The sequence below is a fragment of the Gracilinanus agilis genome, chromosome 4, assembly GCF_016433145.1.
Source record: "Gracilinanus agilis isolate LMUSP501 chromosome 4, AgileGrace, whole genome shotgun sequence".
Taxonomy (NCBI): domain Eukaryota; kingdom Metazoa; phylum Chordata; class Mammalia; order Didelphimorphia; family Didelphidae; genus Gracilinanus; species Gracilinanus agilis.
The window spans coordinates 258,710,541-258,735,944 of record NC_058133.1 but is presented as its reverse complement, the minus strand read 5'-3'; the positions used below and the strand labels follow the sequence as shown (position 1 = coordinate 258,735,944).

The 25,404-nt window shown below is 41.3% G+C and overlaps 2 protein-coding genes across 2 annotated transcripts; one reads left to right on the top strand and one right to left on the bottom strand.

Annotated features, from left to right (window-relative positions):
• Positions 1 to 583: 583 nt before the first annotated feature.
• LOC123245214 (class I histocompatibility antigen, Gogo-OKO alpha chain-like) lies at positions 584 to 2,562 on the bottom strand. Its single transcript, XM_044673980.1, has 4 exons — positions 2,482 to 2,562; positions 1,495 to 1,764; positions 1,006 to 1,281; positions 584 to 852 (listed from the first exon to the last, which is right to left on the bottom strand). Exons 2-4 carry the CDS (start codon positions 1,730 to 1,732, stop codon positions 584 to 586), a joined length of 783 nt encoding a protein of 260 aa, XP_044529915.1. The 5' UTR covers positions 1,733 to 1,764; positions 2,482 to 2,562.
• A 13,922-nt stretch (positions 2,563 to 16,484) lies between these two features.
• On the top strand, positions 16,485 to 23,623 carry LOC123245212 (class I histocompatibility antigen, Gogo-OKO alpha chain-like). The gene is made up of 7 exons (XM_044673976.1): positions 16,485 to 16,557; positions 17,351 to 17,620; positions 17,866 to 18,144; positions 18,360 to 18,635; positions 18,790 to 18,879; positions 19,403 to 19,428; positions 23,271 to 23,623. The coding sequence occupies exons 1-6, from the start codon at positions 16,494 to 16,496 to the stop codon at positions 19,405 to 19,407; spliced, it is 984 nt and encodes a 327-aa protein (XP_044529911.1). The 5' UTR covers positions 16,485 to 16,493; the 3' UTR covers positions 19,408 to 19,428; positions 23,271 to 23,623.
• The last annotated feature ends 1,781 nt before the right edge of the window (positions 23,624 to 25,404 follow it).

Here is a 25,404-nt window from a genome sequence, read left to right as displayed (position 1 = left end):
TCCAATAGTAAGGCAAAAAAGAGGTACCACAAATAGGTACTTCCCAATTTATCCAGCATCAATAGGTTTCCAGCTCTGGTCTACAACACTCAGCTGAGGAGACACAGTTCCTTTGGCCAAAATCCCTATATTCATTCCTGATCTAAGTCTAAAGCAGTTTCTCCACTCAGCAGCCTGTTAAAGTGGTAAAGCACCCTTCATAAAAGTGTTTTCTGTCAACAGTGTTAAAGCCTAACATTCTCTTAAATAGAAAATAGAAAACTTGGGGAGAGAAGAAGGAGCTGCCAGGTCAGGTGAAACCTGAATCTCCCCTGTACCTGCTACCTACTGACCCTTCCAGTCTTGTCTACTTGAATTCTTTTTTCTCCAGATTACAGCTCCAGCAATAAGTGCAGTGAAGAAAACAGCCATGACCCCTACAATGATCCAGATGGATGAGGGCTGTGGTTCTAAAACGGAGAAGAGAAATGAGAGTCCCTGATCCCTCTCTGACCTGAGATTCACTACTCCTCCCTCCCCTCCCAATAATCCCATATTCTTCTGCCCTTTCTGGCGTGAGGAAAGGCCTTTCCCCACTCCCTCCTCATGTGGGCTCAGGCAGACCCACATGCTGAACTCGGCTGGTATATTTGTCTACCTCCCCTGAGGCCATCTCCACAGCTGCCCACTTCTGGAAGGTGCCATCTCCCCCAGGCCTGGTCTCAATGAATTCGGTGTCCTGGAGCTGCTCCTCTCCATCTCTCAGCCAAGTCAGGGAGATCTCTGCGGGGTAAAAGCCCTGGGCCTGACACCGCAGGGTCACTCCTCCATCGAGGTCCGTGCGACGGGTAATTTGGGCAAAAGGTGGGTCTGGGGGCAAATGTCAGAGGCATTTCCAGACTCTCATTTGCCCCCCTAACCTTACCTCCAGCCCCAGCCCTGAGGTCCAAGAGGTCGCTGGGAGTCCTGCAGCTGAGCCAGAGCTCTGAGTGCTGCACACACTGGGGCGAAGTCAGGTAGTTCCTCTTCTCAGCAGTGCATCCTTCCCCATCTCCAGGTACGTGTGCAGCCACTGAACGCACATCTTCTTCAGATAGGCTGTCTGTCTCTCCGCAATACGCCTCTCTGCCTCCAACTTTCTCTTGCTGTTCAAAGCCGAGGGCTGGGCCGCAGTCCACGTGAGGGTCTCGGTGTCCAGGGAGATGTAGTCGCGCCCGTCGTAGCTATACTGATAGAAGCTTCTCCTGAAGCTGCCGTTCTTGGAGCCCTCGCAACCAAACAAGCACAGAAGTGTGTGAACACCTGCCCCGCCCCCAGCCCTGGAATCAGTTCCTTGGACTTGCCCCCACCCCACCTTGACCCCGTGACTCGCACACGTGACCTGGGCCAGCAAGGGACTTGGTTCCTCCAGCCTCCAGTGAGATCGGCTGGAGGCCCTGGGATGGTCCCGACCCCAGCCTCCCTTCCTCCTTACTCTGGACTGTGATATGGACTCTAAGGTTCCATATCACTCACCACCCTCACTCTGGTTATAGTAGCCGCGCAGGGTCTCCAAATCCACTCGGTAAAACTGTGCGTCGATCTTGATGTTTCGCGTGTTTCGCTCCCCGTAGTCCTGATCCATCTTGTCCATCCAGGGCGCCCGCGGCTCCATCCTCTGGCTCGCGCTGTAGCTGTCGAAGCGCACGAACTGCTGATCGTCCATGTAGCCCACCGTCACGAACTGCGGCTCCCCCAGCCCAGGCAGAGACATGGCGGCGTCGAAATACTTAAGGGAGTGAGAGCCTGAAATGTGGAGACACTGGCATGCTATGGCATCTACAGTGAAATCGAGGCGTCCCCGAGCAAACCAGCCTGCCCGGAATGCGACTCCGAAACCTGGTCCCGCGGCCCCTGAAATGCCTCTCACCCCGGTCATCCTACCTAGTTCCTCTGCCCCTCTCATTGCTGGTACACCGTGCTAGGACACAGTAATTCTTATTACTAATAGCGTTTTGAGGTCAGGAAAATCGCTTCACTGACTAATGCCCCTGCCTCTAGACGCTCTGGTCCAGGTCCCAGAGCTCTAGCCCCCTATCTTGTGTCCTCACCTGGCCCCAGTCCTGACTCTTCTGTCCTCCCAGGCAGATGCTGGGGGCTCCCAGACACCTCCGATCCCTTCTTAACTCCTCTAGGACTGTCTCACCTTTTCTCCCACCCGGTATCTTAGCCTTAGCGCTCTGTGTCCTCATTTGCACCTTTCAACCAGTTCACTTCCCCTAAGCTAAAGACAGCTCCAAACTGCAAAGGAGCACAGCCTATACTGCCCCGCCCCTCCCAAGGCGCACACAGGCTTATTCCTTGCTGCTTCCTTCCACCACCATCTTTCCTAGATAGTATTTTATTTGAGATTAAGCAGTGTGTTCCCTGGAAAATGACTCTGGGGCGGTGGCGGTGAATTAACTCTTGGTAGCAGAACACCACCAGTCTCCACCCGGCTTTTTAATACTCTCCTCCACTTACCTGTCCCGGTCTCTGTCAGGGCCAGGATCCCCAAAGAAAGGAAGAGAACATAAGGTTCTATGCTTGAAAAAGAAACAAGTGTCCGTGAAACCAGATTATATTTGGTTCATAACTTCTGAATGGCTGGACACAGACTCTGCTACCCAGTAGCAGTTAGAATAAAAAATACGTCATTGGCGAATAGGCAGAACAAATACACACGGGATAGGAATCCAAAACTGAAACTGACACAGAGGGAATCCCTAGCATTAGAGACGTTTGCTTCTGTGTTATCCACAAAACAACCAAAAATTCTAGGTAGTAACGCCCTCCCCCATCATCACCCCAAGAACACATAGCTCTTATGCTTCCATCTTGAGCCAGAGAGTTACTATGAAATACCATATTAGGGCTTTCCCCCTCCCCACCCCCAATCTCTTCTCTCTCCCTTGCTGAACTTCCTACCTCCAGCCCTACTCAAATTTGGCTTAAATCCTATATTACACCTCTCCTTAGCAGAATTAGAAAGGAATTTTCCAGTGGAGAAATGAAGGAAATCCATAGACCAATATTGGAGAGGTGTGTTGCCACCTCCGTTTAATGACGTCCGCCCTAGCTGTGGCTTAAACAAATTTTGTGATCTCCCCAGGTTCTCTAAATGGAGTAGAAAACCAGACAAAGGACCCAAGAATGAAAAGAAAATCAGGGTCCACAGGAATTTGGATACAGAATAGACAACTTTGTAATTAAGGTAGAGGGCAAGACATTAATTATCAGGATGAGGTGAGGCAAATAATTACTAAAACACTGGAGGCAGGGAATACTAATTGATTCTGAACTCCCGGAAATATGAAGCTGTGAATTCCTAGTAACCTTTCAGAGACATTACTTTCTCCCTTGTCTCCTCACCAAATGAAACCATTAAACTGTAAATTGTTCTTAGAAATAGAGATAATCTGGCTTCCTAAGTCAATCACAATTTTTCAGGAATCCTTTTGTAGTTTCTGTTTGAGTCTGACAACAGTGCTATAATGGATCTGGTCTATTTTATTGTCTGGTCTCCTTGGACTTTGGAGAAAGAAAGTCACAGGATCCTAGTACTACTGTAAACAATTAAAGGAAGGGGATTTACTTTGCTGTAACAAAGAAAGGATATATAACGAGGACTTAATGACACTTACCTTCCTGGATATGGCCCCTCTCATTTTCATACTGTTAAAAGCTGAAAACAATCGATTTACTTTACAGGAAAAAGGGAATAAACATTTATTAAGTACCACTATGTGCTAAACACTTTACAAATCTAATCTTATTTCATCTTCACAACCTTAGGAGTTAGATGCCATTATTTTCCTCATTTTACAGTTGAGGTATCTGAGGCAAAAGTTAAATTACTCACTCAGACTTATGCAACTAATAAGTAATTAAGGTCAGATTTTAATTTAGGTATTCTGGAGTCTAAGAATAGCAGTCTCCACTGCACCACCACCACCAAGGTGTCTCTAGCCTGACTTTTGAACCTAAAATCATAGAACCTTTTGTAATCTTACCTCACATAGTTGATTCCTATTAAATTTAAGCATTAAAACTATTGGTTTTGTCTTTTCCCTCCAACTGGACTAATAAAGTCCTCTCCATTCCAAGGTGCTCCCCTCTCAGTTCATACCCATGAGGGAGGGAATATCCATCAAATGGTGAATAGCTAAATAAATTATGGTATATGAAAGTGATGGAATACTATTGTACCATAAGAAATGAAAAACATAAGAAATAAAGAGATTTCAGAAAAAATTTGGAAAGACCTACATGAACTGATGCAGAGCAAAATAAGCAGAACCAGGAGAACATTGTACATAGTAACAATATTGTGTGATGATCAACTATGAAAGACACACTTTCAGTAATACAAAGATACACTACTTTCAGTAATACAAAGATACAAGATAATTTTGTAGGTCTTATGACAAAGAATGCTCTCCACATCCAGAGAAGGAACTGTTGAGGTCAGAATGTACATCAAAGAATACTAATTTTCAGTTTAGTTTATTTGTGTTTTTATTTTGGGGTGTGGGGTTTTATATGAGTGTAATCTTACAACGATGACCAGTTTGGAAGTATGTTTTGCATGATAATAAATATATAACCCAGATTAAATTAGCATGGGGTACAGAGTCCCCAGACACCCCAAGTCTCTAGAAGAATCTAAGGTCAAAGACTACATAGGGAATTTCCCAATCCTGGACCCCAGGAGTGCTGGTGATAAAGAAAGCTGGCTCTGATGCAACTAAAGGGACAAACTGTATAAACAAAGGATTCTCTGATACATTTCTTTCTGTTTTAGGTGCATTTTCCCCTAGTCTTCTGATAAGGATTTTTTAGCAAGGATGTATTCCTTCTGTTTGCATCTCAAACATCACTAGATTCTCTGAGATATGCAACTCACCCACCTTTATGATCCCAGGGATTAACATGTCATAAGAAATGTATACTTGTGCTTCTACCCCAGATACCAAGACAACCTTGCACAGGAATGTCACCTAATCCTTCTGGTTAGTCTCTCTCCCCTCTGTTCCTGGTCACATGATCTCTGTTCCTTTAAGGTATAAAAATCCTGGACCCTTCTCTTCAGGGAGGCAGACCACTTGCACCTGCCTCCTAGTCATTTAGTCAATAAATTCCTCTATTTTTAAAGATTTGTTGGAGCCCAGTAATTCTTTAAGAAGGTACCCTCCCAAACCAGATAACATCAAACTCTCTCACAATAAAATTGCTTACTTTCTCTGAGTTGGGGGAGAAAAGAGAGGGAGGGATATGGTTTGGATCTTATGATTTCAGAAAACGTTGAAAATTGTTATTAAATGTAATTGAGGAAATAAAATATCTTAAAAATAAAATAAAAATCTTTTATATGATTGTACATGTAAAATATCTGGGAGGGCAGGGAAGAGAAGGACGGAAGGAGAGAATTTAGAAGTCAAAAAATTTAAAAATATTAAAATTGTTTTTATATGTAATTGTGGGAAAATATTATTAAAAATAAACCAACCATACATTTGTAAAAGAAAAAGAACAAAGCAGTAACCAGCATTTTCCAACGGATTATGGGTGTATAGAAGCCAGCTCAAACGTGAAGATTGTTAAATTTTTAGGGTAAGGACTTACATCTTGGAAATCAGCAAAAACTGTCAATCAAGTATTAACTTATTGTTTTGTTGATTACCTAGATGTAAAAAAAATGAAGGAAACATTAATGAAGATTAAATTTTAAATTATGTCCTGGTACTTTTATTTTTTAAAATAAAGTTGTTAAACATTTACTAGCACACTTCTGGATAATCTTTGCAAAATGTGTCAGAGACAATGCTCTAAAATTAATATTTTTTAAAGACAAATTCATTTATGGGGGTGACCAAGATCTAGAAACACCTGGCTTCCTTGAGTAAAAGGAATCAGGAAACAGCAAAAGCTATTCTAGAATGTAATAGCCAGTGGTTATCCCATCAGATAGATCTTATTTTGACTCACTATTCTTGCTAAATAGGTGCTAAGGGGGTAGCTGGGTAGCTCAGTGGATTGAGAGTCAGGCCTAGAAATGGGAGGTCCTAGGTTCAAATCTGGCCTCAGACACTTCCCAGCTGTGTGACCCTGGGCAAGTCACTTGACCCCTATTGCCCACCCTTACCACTCTTCCACCTATGAGCCAAAACACAGAAGTTAAGAGTTAAAAAAAAATAGGTGCTAAGCTTAGTTGTTTCCTCATGGTTGAAGGAACATAAGTATTCAACATTTTGGTTTCCCTGGTATAAAGCTCATGATGCCTTAACTTAGTTACTCTAGGAAAAGATTAGTTTGCAGTGTGATAGCTCCTTAAAAAAGAAACAAAGAAATGACTACTTAGACCTGGCTCTGGCTTTTGGGGGCCAGGAACAGTTTTCTAAGTGTCAAGAGACTATTCTCATAATTTTGCAAAGATGGGACAATAGGCTCATGGGTTGCTTTTGTCTTCTTCATTGCCTTTATTTATAGGAGAAGTTGGGAGTGGTATAATACTCTGGGTTTTTTTCATTCTTTTGAAATTTTCCCCTATTTGAAGTATCCTGGAAAATAGCACAATCACCAGTTTCAAGGAAGCCTATTTGCCTCAGAATTATCATCAAAAGAGGAATAGAAATGGCAGAAGAAGCAAGTGTCAGGAATTCTCAAAAGACAAAATATAAACCAAAAGAAACCGAAACAGAATTAAGTAAAAGAGAATAAAAGGAGATGGAGTGGTTTGAATTAGACAAAAAGAGTATTCATGTGACTTCAAACTTTAATTCTGTGATTTAATTTTTTTTAATCTTCCATCTTAGAATCAATATTGTGTACTGGTTCCAAGGAAGAAAAGCAGCAAGGGCTAGGCAATTAGGGTCAAATGACTTGCCCTGGGTCACACAGCTACGAAGTATCTGAGGCTATATATGAACCCAAGGCCTCCTGCCTCCAGATCTGGCACTCTATCTACTATGCTAGAAGCTGACCCTCTTATTAATTACTTGACCCACACATTCAAAGGATGGGCGGGGAGGTTTGTGGAACCACAGTTAGGATAACACAAGGCCTGGCAGATTCTAGGACTAGAAGGATTAGAAGACAGGGAATATGATATTCCAAAAGGCAAAGGATTTAGGACCACAACCAATAGTTACATACCCAGCAAAAATGAGCATAATCCTTCAAGGGGAAAAACTAACAATTGATGAAATAGAGGAATTCCAGACTTCCCTGACCAAAAAACCATAGCTGAAAAGAAAATTCTAGGAGCAAATTTGGTACCCAAGAGAATTATAAAAAGATAACATGAAAAGGGTTTCAATAAGGTTGAACTGAATATAATATACTTGAGAAGGTGATCATTGAAATAATTAAGATATCTATGATAGTTGAGGTACTTAAAGTACTTAAATTATGCAAAATACCTACAGTACTTAGCCAATTTAAGAACTTATCAGATTTAGGGTAATGAAAACGATTATGTGTAGAATGAAAGAAAGACTAAAGCTGAACAAGATGCGCTCATATCCAGATCAAAGAAATCAGGGACAGGAAAGAGGAACACTTGGGGAGAAGAGAAAAGGAGATATAGAAGGGGATAAACTCTCTCATGAAGAAGAGTTAGTACAGTGGAGGTGAAGATGGAGAGTGGGTCAGCAAGCTATGAACTTTACTCTCACTGGAATTAGCTCAGAGTAGGAATAATACCCACACTCATTCAGCTATAGAAACTTACCTTATTCCATGAAGAAGCAGGAGGGAAGAGGGAACAAGAGAAAGGGGAGGGAATGAACAAAATAGGCTGAGTTGGGAGGTGGTGGCCAAAACCAAAACATCTGTGAAAAGGGAATGTATAAAAGGAGAAAGAGAGAGAAAGAGAAAGACAGAGACTGAGATAGAGAGAGATGGAGAGACTGAGAGAGACTATATGTCAACTAAGTCTGACAATCTAAGTGAAACAGTTGAATATTTACAAAAAATATAAACCATCCCGATTAACAAAAGAAGAATAATAAAAGAGAAATAAGTACACCACAAGAAAGAAATTGAACAAACCAGCAAAGAATTGTCTGAGAAAAAGGTCCCAGGGTTCCGGTAGGATTCACAAGTGAATTCTTCCAAACATCATCTACCTAAAACATCAGCAAGTATTATCTGTAATGGAGATAAACTAAAACTCTTCCCAATAAGATTAGGGTGAAAGGAGGCCTAGGATCATCACTACTATTTAATATTGTTGAAATACTAGATGTATTAATATGAGCAGAAAAAGAAATTGAAGGAATTAGAAGACGTTTGCAGATATGTGGTATACCTAGAGAATCTTAAATAACCAAAAAAACTAAGATAAATAATTAACAACTTTGGCAAAGTTGCATAAATCATTAGCATTGTTTTTTACTACCAACAATATCGAACAGCAGGAGATAGAAAAGGAAATTCTGTTCAAAGTAACTCTAGACAATATAAAATACCACAGGGGTATACCTACTAAAACAAATCCAGCAACTATCTGAACACAATTACAAAACACTCTTCACAAAATAAATTCAGAGCTGAGCCAATATTGAAAACAAACAAACAAAAAGACCTAAAATTAATTAACCTATTTGGTGCTACCCAAAATTATTTCAAAGATCTAGAAAAAATAATTAAATTCATTTGGAAGAACAAAAGGCCAAAAATGTCAAAAGAATCAATAAAAATATGAAGGAAGGAGGCCTAGCAGTACCAAAATCTCTAAATGTACTATATAGTAGTAATTGTCAAAATAATATGGTACTAGCAAAGAAATAGAGTATTGGATCAATGCGACAGGTTAGGTAACCAATACATTGCAATTTATGCCCATGGCAACATGCGAGTGTTAGATCCAAGGTTTTAGGAAAAAGACCTCATTATCTGATGAAAACTGTTAGGAAAACTGGAAAACAGTATGACAGAAACTAGGCATAGACTGGCATCTCACACCATACACTAGGTGTATGAATACTTTGTTTAGAAATAAAAAGTGATACCATAAAAAATTTAGGGCAACATGGAAAAATGTACCTGTCAGGTTTATGGATAAAGGAAGAATTTATGACCAAGTGTTATGGGTGGTGTGGTGCTTTTGGATTGGGCCTGATAGAGAGATGGCCCAAGGACCTCAGATGGTTTAAGGACCTAAGTTGAGTAAGGATGGGAAACATAAGTGAACACCAAGGTTGAGATAGTGAACATCAGATCCCACCTACAGTGCCCAGAACTAAGTGATCCAGTGAGAAGCTGTGAATTGAATCACACAACTTCTCTGGCTGCTTGTCCTGGGATTAAGTTGATAGATAGATGTTAGGGTTGATTGGATAAATGTTGATGTAAATGGGTAACTTGGTTGACTGTGATTTAGACTTTGCCTAAGTATTTCCTTTCCCCTTAGATGCAAGAATATCACACTGATCTTTAGGATAAAACCAGCTTTCACCTAAATGAGCTTTAAGAATTTAATTATAACAAACTCGGGGAAGGATTGAGGTTGAGGAAGGAGGTGTTAGGAATCAATGCTAGACTATGGATGATAAAGTTGGACCATCAATTGATAATCAGGTTGTGACTGTTGGCTGGAGCGGTTCCTCTCCCTCTTCTGGCCCTGATCAGGCCAGGCACCTTGGCCCTGACCAGGTGGAGTGAGGTTTGATGATAATGTTCTTCTTGATAATCAAGTAATTGGTATTTATCTCACAGTTCTATTCAGTAGTTGATAATGTGGTAATCATTGAAACAGGATACAGGTAATTTGAGCAGGTGAATTGGCCTATCCACCCACCACCCAGGGTCCTTTCTCAAGAGTGAGAGACAGTTTTGTTCAGCTCATGCCTTTTTATAGGGCTGGCAGCAACTGTCTTCTGCCCCCTGGCTCATGGCATCTGGGTAAGGTTCCAAATTCCAAACTGTTGGTTGTCACTCAACTTGCTCTCCATTTTCTTATCAGAAGATGATATTACACAAGTAAGGCAAATAAAACATTACAAAAAATGAAATGGATAATTTTGATTACATTAAATTATAAAGTTTTTTAGGAATAAAACCAATATAACTAAAATGAGAAGGGAAACAACACCCAAAAGATCATAAAACTAAGCATAGCTTTTGACCCAGAAATACCACTACAGTAACAGAAATATTATATGATGATCAATTGTTAAGGATTAAACTCATAATAAGCTAAGCAAGTTCCCTAGATATCCATAAAGGACCCAACATGAAAAATACTATTCACAGTCAAAGAAGGAACTGTTGGAATCTGATGGCAGATCAAATCATGCCGTCTTTTACTTTATTCCTTCATGAGTTTTTTTATTATGTGTATAAATACGTATCTTTTCTCATAAAAATAAGCAATAAGGAAATATTTATTGCATGAAAGCACTGGTATAACCTTTATCAGACTATTTCCTGCCCCAGGGAGGTGGGAAAGGGAGGGAAGAAGAAAAACTTAAATCTAAAATGTCAGAGGACAATTATCAAAAATTGATTCTATATGTAACTGAAAATTAAATGAATTAAAAAAAAGTAGGGGACAGCTGGGTAGCTCAGTGGATTGAAAACTAGGCCTGGAGATGGGAGGTCCTAGGTTTAAATCTGACCTCAGACACTTCCCAGCTGTGTGACCCTAGGCAAGTCACTTGGCCCCCATTGCCTATCTTTACCACTCTTCTGCCTTGGAGCCAATACACAGTATTGACTCCAAGATGGAAAGTAAAGATTAAAAAAAAAAAGTAAATTGGTCACTAGTCTGCATTGTTTCTATGAGACAACGTTCTCCCAATTATTTACACTGGTTTATTCCCAGAGAAGTAAGAACTAGAGAGCTTTCCAGTGTTATCAAGAAGTAAATAAGATAATCTGAGTGGGTCTTGAAGACAATTTGGGTGTGAGGAAGAATAAAGGAGATAGGTGATTATAAGGAATGAAGGTATGGGAAGGTATATAGGAGATAAAGGAAATGGGGTATGTAGGAGAGGGCAGCTCAAACAGGTTTATTCTCAGAGGCTTGAGACAGAGAATACAGGGAGGAAACTAGGGATGGTAAGAAATGTTTAGGTTTTGGCTGGAGGGTTTCTCTTGTTAATTTCTAAAGTCTCTTAAGGGAGGAGTAGAGAGGGCCCCTCCCTGCCAGTCAAACTGATGGCTGGAGGAAGTCCTTGGGTAGGTACTTCCTGCCAAGATGGATGCCCCCAGTTCTTTCAAGAAATAAAAAGAAAATGATTCCTCCCTCTTTAGCCCTTGCCTCAATCTTCTATACAATGATTCACCAGAGGCTTTGAGTAGGTAACAAGGGGATTTATTAATACCAGGGTCAGTCAGAAGGGGAGAGGGGAGAGGGGTTCTCTAACTGCGGCTAGGGAGAGGGTGATGGTGGGGGATGGGTTGCAGAGAGATTTAGACAGAGAGAGTCCCGATCTCCCAGTCAGGAAGATTTGACTGCCTTTTAAGTAAAGTCTTTATCAAAGCATTAAAACTAGGGGTAACTTATTTGAGGATACTCTACTAGCCTATAGAAACTAATCCCACAATGTCTAATCACCAAGCCCTCCCTTCCACCAGGACCCACAGGAAATTCAGGGAAGGGGAGGGATGGAGATGGGAGATCAGGGAGAGATCCAGAGAAATGAGATAGGCCCAAATTTCCCCGAGACAAAATAAGCACAGGCCAAGGCTGAAGCAATTAGGCCAAAGCCAACAGGTTAAGCTAAAGCAAAAGCCTCCAGCCACAGCGAAAGCCAGAAGGCAAAAGCCCCCTCAGTTGGAACTTCACCTCTATTTATAGCTTGAAGTTCTAACTGACTTTCTGAAGATTCTAAGATGTTTAACTGACTTTTTGTGACTATTAGAAATTACAGAAGCAAAAAGTTTCTGTTAGCCACCTTGCATTACACCAGGTATCAGGTGGTATTTGGCCCACACATAGAGAAGAATGGGTGAAATCCTTACTAGTGTTTCAGGCTGGAAAGTCAGGGTTAGAGGTTCCCAGGAATGACCAGGCAATATGGTCATCCTTCTCCTCCTGTTGGCTCTCTTTGTCCTTGGCTTCCAAGCTTGTTCAGATAAGTGTTTCTTTCCTTCATGATGGAGAAGGTATTCACCACTCTTAAACTCTCTATATCTTTTTTCTTAGAAAACTTTTATTATATTATATATTATAATCAACTACATAGAGTCTCCCAGAGTTTCTCTCTTGAACATTTTGGGGTTGTTGTATCTCATAAGGTCAGGTTACACCATTCTTTGCAACCCCTTTCTAATTAGTGAAAGCCTATAAGCCTTTTAAAACTTAAATTACATTTCAATTAATTCTTTAAATAAAATTTTAAAATAAAATGATTTTAATGATCAAGCATTTGTTTTTCTCCTCCCTCCCCTCTCTCCTCACTTATCTCCTTATCCCAGAATAAAAAAGAAAACCAAAACCTTTGTATTAAATAGACACAGTCAAGCAAAAAAATCTCATATTAGAAATTTTCAAAAATGTGTCTCATTCTGCATATTTAGTTCATCATCTCACATGGGTAGCATTCTCTATCATTGGTCTTCTGGAATCATGGTCAGTTGTGTTTCATCAGACTTGGGAAGGGTTTTCAAAATTGTTCATTTTTACAACATTGTTATTACACAAATTATTCTTCTGCTTCATGTTATTTCACTCAGCATTAATTCATACAGGACTGCCCTAGTTTCTCTGACCCCATCTTTCATTAATATTCATATACTGGAATTTGTTTAGCCAATCTTAAACTCATGGACACCACTTTAATTTCTAGTTCTTTACTATTAAAAGAGGTGCTATAATGTGAAAACAAACAAACACACCATATGAGACCTTTTCCTATTCCTTTGATATCTTTGGGGTACAGCTATAGGAGTGGTACTCTTGAGTCAAAGATATACATAATATAACTTTTGAGGTATAGCCCTAAACTACTTTCTATAATGGCTGAACCAATTCACAGTCTCACCAAATATGCTCCACCTCACCTGTTTACCTGCAGCCCTTCAACATTTGTCATTTTCTTTTTGGGACAAACTATAATTCTGAACACTTATTAACTTAGTCCATCACTCTTTGAACCCCGTAGATGAAGCCAGGGAACAGCTTTTCTTGCTAACCCTAAAATATGATATGAGTAACCAGAATTATTTAGTTAATCTCAAAACGACTCTTTCTGGCCCATAAAAACCTTTTCCTTAGAGCAGTGATGGGCAAACTACAGCCTGCTGGCCAGATGCAGCCCCCTGAAATGTTCTATCAGGCTGGGTGACATTATTCTTAATCTGATGAATACATTGAGCAGGGTACAATATAATGAAACTTAGAAACAGACTGACAGATGAACATTTCCTTTCCTTTGGCCCCTTTTTTAAGGTTTGCCCATCACTGCTTTAGAGAATCAAATCAAGTAATATCTCAAGTTTCTTTCCTTATGGTTTTGTTTTCTAGCTCCTTTTCTCTGCAGGTGAGATCTCTCTCTTTGCATCCCTCTTAGTTCCTGCTGCTTAGAGTTTTCTTCCTATCAGCATAATCCCTCAGATTGGAGAGGACCTAGAGCCTACAGTGCCTGGAAGAGCTAGCTCCTATTTACTTCCAATTGACACAGCTAAGGTCACTGAATCTCTTCCACTCAACTCTGAAGACTTAATCTAGGATTAAAACTCATATTAGTCAAGAGGAAGGTGTATGCTTTGGGTTCTAGGATATTTCTTTTTCTCTATCCCTCCCTTTTAAATAACCGAAGAAAGAAAATGGCATTTTTCACTTGCAAACATGGATGTTGATAGTTGGGGTGATAACTCAGACTCCTAGATTCTAAGAGCTTCAAGGTACTTTTGATATCTATTTCATCTTCTATGTGAACATCTTTACCACATCTTTACCAAATAGTTTGGACTTAACCCATAGGAAGATTTCCTTATAGAAGTGAAATTAGCATCTTTGCAATATGCACTCAATTCCATGTTATGTCCTCTTGGTCAGATAGAAAATAATAAAGTGGATATTCATCCTTCCATCGCTTCTTCAAGTAGTGTTGACTTCAACAGGATTTGGAGAATTAGGATAACCTCTACCAGAGAAGGCTTCATATTCAAGAATATCTCTAAACTAGTATGCCATGCTGTGGTAGAAAAAAGATTTAATTTGGAATAAGATCTAGGACCAAATCTCAGTTTGTTACTAAATTTATGACAGTGAAAAAAACCTATAGGGGGAAGCTGGGTAGTTCAGTGGATTGAGAGTCAGGTCTAGAGACGGGAGGTCCTAGGTTCAAATTTGGTCTCAGATACTTCCCAGCTGTGTGACCCTGGGCAAGTCACTTGACCCCCATTGCCTACTGTTATAAAGAGAGAGTCCTAGGGAGACATAGATATGCAGTGAGGTGGATGTATCTTTGTATTCTCCCTAGGTGCTGGTGATGGGGGAACACCAACCCCAATTACGCCTGCTGGTTGTTATAATTCCCCTTTCAAAAACAGTTGCTCAGGGAAGGCCCCTGAAAGGTTAGGTGGATGGGTAACCTTTTCAGGTCCAACCTGGGGTTGGGTCAATTATTAATATTGGGCTCTGATTAGCCTTGGATCATGTTTTTTATCTGACTGCGTTTGCTCCCTCCCCAAAGGTCGTGGTATAAAGACTACTCAGGAAGGTATTTATTAAACACTCTTTATATCTAAATCAGCAAAGGATAATCAGGATAAGGATTGGGGATTGGAGACCCTGTCAATCTAATATCTATAATCTATAATCCCTCAGGACTGGAGGCTGTTGATTTAGTAAAGCTGGAGCTTTTGTTCTTCACAACCCTTCTGGCCCAGCTTGACCATTGCCAAACCAAAGAAAGTGACTGCTGTTGATTCAGCTGTATTGATGATGTTATTCTCTCAGCTTCTCATTATCAGTGTTTGGTGATGTACTAGTTCTCACAGCCTTCAGGAAATATTCAGATCCTACCAACCCTCTTCTTCTTCAGACCTCCCAGCCTCCTTCACCACCCAGGGATCTAGAGACCTAAAGAGCTAGGAAGATTCAGAGACCTAAAGATCTAAGGAACCAAAAACCCAAGAGCCCCAAAGCCCCAAAGCCCAAAGACCCCTCCCCATGGCTGTTAGGGTTATTTATACCCCCAGGCCAACCGCCTTTTGCCCCTGGCTCAGGGCATCTGGGAACATTCCAATCTCTCCAACTGCCTCCCTTGTCAATCAAGATGACATCCAACATTTCTCAAGATTTGAATATAACACTACCCTTACCATTTTTCTGCCTTGGAGTCAATTGACTCCAAGACAGAAGGTAAGGGTTTAAAAAAAAAAAGAAAAAGAAAAACCTTTTAAAGTCATTGTTTTTATGCTTCCTAATCTGTAAAGTAGATTATCTTCTCAGGTTTTTTTTTTTTCCATAAAATTTGGGGTTTAGAGCTTTCCTGGTTAGAGTGATGAGACAATAAAAAGGGAAAATCCTACCAAATGTGTCCAGGTTTTTGTTTATAATTGTCTGACAAGTTACTAGTAATTTGCACCTTCATATTTCAGGCAGTTCAGAATCAACTTGTGCTGAAAAAAATATTCCCTCATCGCTCCCTATTGTTATTAAACTCTCCTTTTGTTGTTGTTACCTCTGATTCTTCTTAATCCCATTGAGGTTTTCTTGGCAAATACATTGCTATGGTTTACTGTTTCCTTTTCCAGTTCATTTTGCAGATGAAGAAATTGAGGCAAACAGGGAAAAGTGACTTGTTCACAGTTACAACTAGGCAGTATTTGGGGTGAGATTTGAACTCACCTTCCCGATTAAGTCCAGAGCTTTATCCACTGGCCTAGTTGCCCAGAAACAAAGTACTCTACTCTCTATTCAAATTCCAGTTATTGAACTGTGACTCTTTTTCTTTGGGTCCCTTGCCTAGTTATTTCCCGAGGAGAGGGCTTGACTTGCCTGAGTCACAGCTAGGGTGGAAATCATTAAGATGGCAGTGGTACCACAACACAAATTGATGAGTAGATTCCTTCAGTCACCAGATGCTCTGGATTTTGTGTCAGGAAGTTTTCTTCCTAACTTCCAAAGAGAGGAAAGAGTCACACTGAGGAGGGCAGGGGCAAGAAGGAAAATGCTTGAGGGCTAAGATCTTATTTCTTGGTGATTCTCTGATTCAGTCTAGACGCAAAAGAGCTGGGCGTTCCTGGTGTGTCGATAGGAGGGAGGGAGACTCAGGTGCTACGTAGAATTAGAGGCATTTTTGTGAAAGACACCGAGAAATGAAAGGTTTCTATTTCTGCGAATTTCCTGAATGTTTCAGTTTAGGTCTTCTAATCTGCGAGTGCCACTTCTGCCCTTTCACCAATGACGTTGATTTGTACTACGTTCACTATTGGCCATCAGATTCTGTGAGAGGCCAATCAGAAGTATTTCCCTTCTATAAATCCAGCAGCATGCAGGAGTTGCAGTGGTCTTGTGCTTTATTTGCTTACCTATCATGAAGTCTAATAGACTCTGTGTCTTTTTGTTAGAGACTTTGGTCCTGACAGAGAGCTGGGCAGGTAAGTAGGAATCGGCCGCCCGGAGAGTAGATACAGCGTGTCGATGTGGATGTGTGGGTAGGAAAGGTCTCGGCTGCAGAGAGCTCCTCCAACGCCGGCACACAGTGGTTTTCCAGGGAACAAGCTGCTAAATCTCTAACGAAGTCAGTGGCGGTGAAAGGAAGGAGTCAGTCGTCTGGCCTTTCTGGTGCTTTGGTTGGAGGAAGTTGGCTTTGGGGGCGAGTGAGGGATTTCTTGGTGTGGGCCCTTAAGTTTGAGGGGAGGGTGAGTGGCTTGGTAGGAGACTGTGAGGACGCGGGGCGCTGAGGAGCGGACGCGACAGTCCTGGGGAATTAAGAAGAGTTACCCCCCCCCTCCACCCCCGAATACGAGGGCGAAGATTGAGGAACGTATAGAAACCTTGTAAAAAAAAATTCCCAGGCTCTGAGGCCCGGGCCAGGTGAAAAACAGGGTAAGAGAGTGAGAGTGGGGCATGTGAGAGACCTGGGACCCGTACAGAATCCTCTACAAATAGGGGCGCCAAGACCAAGCTGTTGCAGATGAAGCGGTCTTGCAGACCTCTCAGAGCTCTGTAATCTTGTGAATTACTAGGGTCCAGCGCCTTGCACCAGCAGCTCAGGGGCGAAGGGGCTGGGAGTGGTACCTTGGGGTCGTGAGGTCAGAGGTCACACCCCGCCCTGGCTATTTAGCTCCTAAACCCGGAGCTTAACTCTAGACATCTCTACAGGGTGTCCAGGGGGCAGGCGGGGATGCACATTCACTACCTTGAGCCCAGCCCGTGTACTCGTCTCAGGCTCTCACTCCCTGAAGTATTTCTATACCGTTGTGACCCGGAGTGAGCGCCCGGAGCCGCGGTTCATCTCGGTGGGCTACGTGGACGATCAGGAGTTCGTGCGCTTCGACAGCTACAGCGAGAGTCAGAGGTTGGAGCCGCGGGCGCCCTGGATGGACAAGATAGATCAGGACTACTGGGAGGAGCACACGCGGATAGTCAAGAAGGACGCCAAGATTAACCTAGAATACCTGGAGACCCTGCGAGGCCTCTACAATCAGAGCGAGGGAGGTGTGTGATGTGGGGACCCGGGGATCATAGGACCTGTCCATCGACCAGAGTGGGGATGGGAGGAGGTCATTGCCGGGACTAGTCCCAGGATCACTTGTGGGTGCCTCTGGGGGCACAGGGTGGGAGCTCCATCCGAGGCTGAAGGAACTCCTTTGGCTCCTACCTAGGTCTCAGGGTGAGTTCTGGGGCAGCGCCGGGTGGGGACAGGTTCAGCAGCTCTGACCTTGGGTCTGGGGGCGGGGCAGGGATTCACACTCTCCAGAAAATGTTCGGCTGCGAGCTTTCCGCAGATGGCAGCTTCAGGCGCGGGTTTAAAGGATTTGCCTATGATGGGCGGGACTACCTCCTCCTGGACACTGAAACTTTCTCGTGGGTGGCGTCGGTGCCGGAGGCTGTGTACACCAAGCGCAGCTGGGAGGCGGACAGAAGCTTCCAGGAGAGACATAAAGCTTATCTGAAGGAGGAGTGTGTGTTATGGCTGCACAAGTACCTGGAGATCGGGAAGGATGCCCTACTGAAGACAGGTATGGTCCAGCCTCACCCGAGTGTGTGTGACACTCAATGCCCAGGCTCGGTGTTCCCTGGCCCTTCTCCATGTCCCCTAAGCCGAAGCCCGTGGTTCCCAACTCCCGGGGAACCCCCTGGAACTCAAGACTTATTCTCTGTTGACTCCTCTGTCCTTGTGCCTCTGAAGAGGAGGGATAGAAGGGAGAGACCGACAATTCCCCTGATCCCCTAGAACCACCTTTAACCAGAGTGACCCATCACCCCTACTGCAAAGGGGAAGTGACTCTTCGATGCTGGGCCCAGGGCTTTTACCCTGCTGACATCTCACTGACTTGGCTGAGGGATGGAGAGGAACAGCTTCAAGACGTGGAGTTCATTGAGACCAGGCCTTCTGGGGATGGAACTTTCCAGAAGTGGGCAGCTGTGGAGATGACCTCTGGCCAGGAAGGCAAATATACCTGCAGAGTTCAGCACGAGGGACTGCCTGAGCCCCTCAATTTGAAATGGGGTAAGGAGAGTGAGGAGGATAAGGCCATCCTCCAAGCCCCTCCCCCCCCCCAAAAAGCAGAGGGCTGTGAAATGTTTGGGGGAGTTGGGGAAGGGGTTAGTGAATCTCAGGCCAGAGAGGAATCAGGGCCGTTCACTTCTCTTGTTCATTTTAGAGTCACACTCCTTCCTCTGGATTATTTGGGTCTTTGTGGGGGTCATTGCTCTTGTTGCAGGAGTTTGGTTCTGGAAGAGAAAGAATGCAGGTAAGCAAGACTAGAAGGGGTCATCAGGCAGCTGCCACAGTGGAAATTCTGGCTTTCTCTGGCCTAGCACCTTGTTTTTCTCCCCTTAAGTCTCTATTTCCTATGTAAGAGACTGAGGTAGACCTGAAGTCTCTGGTTGAATAAACTTTTCAGTAGAATACATGTTTATGGAGGATGCCTTACAGTGGTAGAATGAGCTGGCTGAGTGGTGAAACTGCTTCAGATTCAGATCAGAAATGAATATAGGGATTTTGGTCAAAGGAATTGGGAATCTCTCTAGATGGGTGTTATAGACCAGAGCTGGAAACCCATGGTTGGAGGACTTAAAAGTGGAAAGAGCCCATTTGTGGTACCTCTTTTCTCCCTTCCTCTTGGATCTAGATATTTTGTGTACTAGAGTGAGATTGGAGGTGGCCACGTTGGTAATTTGTTGTGTCTACAAGAGAAATCAGTGGACTTCTGGGGCCTTAATATGGTCTCCTCTCTTGGCCTCTCTACTGGAATTTTTTTTCTTTTTTCCTAGGTTGAAAAGGAGGGTACTATGTTCAGGTAAGTGAAGGGTTGACATGGAGAATTAAAAAAAAGGGACTAGCCCATATCATCTTTGGGTCATGTGAAATGAGGACTCAGGAGAGACTTACCCCAGTAGCCTTTCCTTTGGAAAATATGTCCCTGACTGGGTTGTTTCCCTCCAGGCAATGACAGTAAGAAGGAGTTTCTCTTAAAGCAAGAGGTGAGACCCTGGGGGCCTTGGAACTAGAGAGGGTCTGGTGTAAAAGGGCAAAGCAAAGAAGGTTGCATATGTGTAGCCATCCTCTGTCCACTAAAAGTAAATGTGATATCAAATTTACATATGAAATATACAATTATACACATGAAATATAAAATTGCACATGTGAATAATGCAAAACATATTTCTGTAATAGTCATATTGCCAAAAAAGCAAGATAAAAAATAGTGGAAAATTATGCTTTAATCTATACTCTGAGTTTATCACATCTCTCTAGAAGGGGATAATATTTTCTTCATAAGTCCTTTAGAATTGTCTTGGATAATCGTATTGACCAAAACAGCTGTCTTTCACAGCTAACCATTTTTTAAAGCATGTACACCTTACTGTAATCAGAGGTCTTGTATATATCCGACCAAATTTGTCTCCCACAATTATAAATCTCAGTTATTGAGTCCAGTCCAAATTGAGCTTTACCATTCAAGCTTAATAGTTTTCCCTTTTCCCAGGTTTTTACATGTATTCCCTTGCCATTCCATTTCTTGACAATCTAGTATTAGGCAAGGATCCCTGTGATATATTTCTGTAATTTCCTTGCTAGTGTTTTGTTTAAGATTTTTGCATTAATATTCATTAAGGATATTGGTCTATAGTTTTCTTTCTCTGTTTTTATCCTTCCTTGTTTAAGTATCAACACCTATATTTGTTTCATAAAAGGGGATTTGGTAGAGTTCCTTCCTCAGCTATTTTTCCAAATAGTTTATATAATGTTTGAATTAATTGTTCTTTAAATGTTTGGTAGTATTCACTTGGTCCAGGGGCCTTTTCTCTTAGGGAATTCTTTGATGGCAGATTTTATTTTTATTATTAAATTTTTTTCATATTGGTCATTGTTGAAAGAGAAAACTCATACATAACCAAAACCCCAAAATAAAACCAAAAATACACTGATTGAAAGACAACTGCAACAGTTCTTTCTCTGGAGGTGGATAGCATTCCCCATCATAAGTCTTTCAGGATTGTCCCAGATCATTGTATTGCTGAGAGTAGCCAAGTTTTCACAGACAATCATTGTCCATTATTGCTGTTATTGTGTACAGTAGATGGTAATTTTTAGACCAAAAATGCAGGAATGATTCAATATTAGGAAAATTCTCAGCATAATTGACTATATCAATAACAAAACCAACAGAAACCATAGAATTATTTCAATAGATACAGAAAAAGTTTTTTTTAACAAAATATAACACCCATTCCTATTAAAAACACTAGAGAACATTTAAATAATTAGAACATTGCTCGGAATGATAAATAGCATTTGTCTAAAGTCATTAGCAAATATTATTTGAAAAGGGGATAAGCTAGAAGCTTTCCCACTAAAATGGGAGTGAAAGAAGGATGCCCACCATTACCACCAGTATTCAATATTGGATTAGAGCTGGCTATAGCAATAAGAGAAGAAATTGAAGAAATAATAATAGACAATGAAGAAATAAAGTTACCATTCTTTGCAGATGATATAATGGTATACCTAGAGATTTGGCACCCAACAAGCAATGGTAAATGACCATACTATCCTAGCGTTTGATAATATTACACAAGAAGTAGCATTCTCTAACGGCTTTCTTCTGTGCCTACCACTTCCTTGCTTTGTGATCAAATGTGAGAGAATCAATTTGGGTTTGGTACTTATTTATCTTTATCCTTCCTGAGTTGGGGGAGTTTAAATCTCCAGTTTCCTTCTGACCTTTCCCGTGTATTTTAGAAAAAGTGTCAGTGATTCTAGTTTCTTTTTCTTAGAGTAATTTTATTGCAAATCCCCTCTTACTGTTAATTTTTGCAATACCACAAAATGGAAGGGGGAAAAAACCTTGTAACAAATATGCAGTTATCACACAAAACAATTTTGTACTCTGGCCATTTCTACAAATGTGTACCTTAGTGTACACTCTGAATCTCATGAAGGTGCAGACTTCTCCAAGTCTTCTTCAAACTTTAAATCACTTTGGCTGTTTTTCACTCCCAACATTGGGAACAGCAGATAGAAGAAGCTAATCCCACTTTAGGTTGTTGAAGGAAAAGACTTTGAGAGGACATGAAATGTGCTGGCCCACTCTGTCATGTCCCTACGCCTAGATGGTTACAATAGAATTTACCTTTGGAGAAGATCTAGAACTCTCCTGTTTGAGTTGATTTACCGCTCTCCCAGTGAGAAAGCTCTTTTACGGTATAGAAACTGATATATATATATGTAGGTGTGTAATTTACACCTACATACATATGTGTAAACACCCCTCTGATTTTCTATTTTGCTACAGTTTGAAAAACTGTTTTTTGTGTATTTTTCTATGAATGTTCATTGTGGCACTGTTAGGAAACTAATCAAGACTCAGCTGTAAAGCTTGAGATTCTCCTCCCCAATAACAACAGCAATAAAAAGTTTGATTGAACTTAATCATATTCTCTAGACATAATTCTACTCTAGTATTCCTTCTATCTAAAGAGAGCAGAGTGGTGGCCTCTGAACACAATTTTCTGCTTTCTTTCCTGGCAGGAATGAAGGTTCTTTTTCTTTTTTTTCCTTTTTTTATTTAGAATATTTTTCCATGGTTACATGATTCATGATTGCCCACCCTCCCACTCTTTCCTCCCCACTCCCAGAGTTGACAAGTAGTTCCACTGGGTTATTCATGTATTATTGTTCAAAACCTATTTACATGTTATTCATATTTGCAGTAGGATGATCTTTTAGCATAAAAACCCTAATCAAATCCACATTGAACTACATGATCAATCATATGTTTTTCTTCTGCATTTCTGTTGCCACAGTTCTTTCTTTGGATGTGGATAGCGTTCTTTCTCATAAGGTCCCCTGGATTGCCCTGGGTCATTGCATTGCTGCTAGTAGAGAAGTCTATTACATTCGATTGTGTCATGATGTAGCGGTCTCTGTTTATGACACTTTCCTGGTTCTGCTCCTTTTGCTGCATCAGTTCTTGGAGTATTTCCAGTTCACATGGAATTCCTCCAGTTCATTATTCCCTTCAGCACAATAGTATTCCATCACCATCAAATACCACAATTTATTCAGTCATTCCCCAATTGATGGACACTCCCTCATTTTCCAATTTTTTTGCCACCACAAAGAGCATGGCTATGAATATTTTTGAACAAGTCTTTGAAAAGTCTATCTTGTAGGGGACAGTGAGGTTGCTCAGTGGATTGAGAGCCAGGCCTAGATACCAGCGATCCTGGGTTCGAATCTGGCCTCAGACCCTTCTTAGCTGTGTGACCCTGGGCAAGTCACTTGACCTCCATTGTGTAGCCTTTCCTACTCTTCTGCCTTATAACTAAAACAGAAGGTAAGGGTTTAAAAAAAAAAGCCTACCTTATAGAAGAGTTGGGGAAGAAGAGACCAGAGATACTTCTTTTGACTCCCTTTGAGCCATACAATGACACCCTTTGAATGTGAAAACCCCATTTCCCGTATGATTCTGTAATATTTTATATATTCTATAATTATGTTTTACTTTATAGTTATTCTGTTCTAATATTGCTATCTTGCCATAATTTAAACTTCTGATGTTAAGCATAAGAGACCACCCATGCTGTACATCCTTCTTATCTGCTCTGTTATTATTCTGTGCTTTTCCCAAATTAGGCCAAGGGCCTGGGCCCAATCCACAGGCTAATGCCTTGTAACTGTCCAGGACAGCCTCTCTTTATGCTGACCTCTGTTGAATCATCATGGCATGCAGAACATTGGTGCTAAAGGCTGAGGTAAAGGATTCACGTCAAGGCATGACTGGCCATGGTAGGGAACAAGATACGGGATGAAGATGTACTGGACAGTTTACTTGAGTCTGATGGCATTACACTACTGACATCATCTCTGTACAACTAGCTATATAAGGGGTCCCCTCTCAAGGCTAGTCATCTTTGGTTGCTGACCAGAGTCCAGTTTTATTGGGAGACCAGCCCTCTCTCAATAAACCTATTTCTTTTTGGCTTGGAGATTTCGTTTTTATTTTTTGTATATCGAGTAATAAGTTTTCAGCACAACTCCCATAATGCAGGTGGCTTTGCTATGTGTGGGACCTTTCTCTCTACAAATGGATCATAGAGAAAACTTTCACTTGGAAAGGGAATGGAACAAGGGACTTGAGATCACAACAGCTCAATATATAAATGTCAACGTCAGATGGAATCACAACCAGAGAAAGGCAGAGGAGCATAGCCACGTGTAAATTGTATGCAGTAGTAAGAAGACTATCACTCTGGTGCTACAGAAAGGCAATGGAACCAGGGAAGAAGGTCATGGGGGAGCAGACACAAAAAACCTCAAACATGAGCTCTTCTGCAGATGTTTATGGATCCATCCGATTTGGACTTTTAGGATCACACATGGAGTGCTGGTAAAGATTGAGAATCAACTCATTATCCATGTCATGGTAATATGGGCAATGCTCATTGAGTCTCAGCCAAGGAATTGATTGAGGGCTCAATCTGACTCCATTGTGAGGAACCAGCTTTCTATATAGTAACAGGGTGGCTAGTATAGTAAGTCAGGTAAGGTAAGCAAAGGGAAAGGTAAAGGTAAGAGAGTAACAGTAAGAGTGGGTAGGGATTTTCAGGAATGCTTTTTTTATCTTGATTAATTAATAAGGAAAGGGTCATTTATTTTGGCAGTTGTCCTGTGTTTCCAAGGAAATGATGTCACTTTACCCATGGTCCATTTTGGGCTTTGTGGCTTTACCCATACTTCACTCTGCCCACTGGGTGGGGAGGAGGAGCAAACTACAATGCTAATGATATGTTAAATTCCCTGGGGCAACTTTAGGTCAAGTTTTGCTCCTTTCTATTATGACTCTAAGAAAGGCAGTGAATGTGGAAATTAAATATTATTTGACCCTAATCCTGTGTGATTGGGAAACTGAATCACCTGAACTTGGTGTCCAGAAACCCCCAACCAAAGACCTAGGTTATGTCTAAAGATTGATGTGAGGAATTTTCTCATAATTGTGAATGTAAGCAGCTTATACATCTTATATGAAAGGTTGTCATTCTAATCAACTAGTTAATGTTTCTTTGTTCTTTTGATTGTGTACAGCTACTTCATTTTAACACATATAAGTGCTGCCCTGGCAAGTGGATGCCAGGTTATCACACATTCCAATTATTTTATCAGAGATATCTGGAAGAAAATACCTTTACTGTCTCTGAAATTTTTGTAATTTGGACTAACTGATAAACACTCTTCAGATCTAGAATTACTATCAGAAGGAACTTGAATTTCTTTCCCCATAGATATTAATAGGATTCTGTTAATTCTGGTGTATCCAGATCCACCAACCATCTCTAAAATATAAATAGAATAAATAGAATCATGCCAATCCAAACAAAATAGTAGCAAGATCCAGAAAAATAGAAAATTGTGGCTCAATACTTGCTTCTATGGGGAAGGCTTGTATTAGGTGAGTCCATTGATTCAAACTTGAGAATGGAACAAAATAACACTTTGGTTTTGGACACTTATGACCATCTATCACTTAACAAAAAGTTTGTTTTGGTTTTACACAGTTATCAGGTTATTCTTTATTGATCTTGCTGCCCTAAGTCACATGACAAGATTTAAAGCTCTAAAAGGAACTGGATTGAAGGCAAAGGGAGATCTTTGCAAAGAGAGTCCTCTAGCGTTAGAAATGAAGAGCTTTTAGAAAGGAAGATGAAAGATTTCTCTAGAAGGAAAAGAGCTACCCTTTTTAATTTTAATTTTTTGTTCTTCTGAAGTTGAT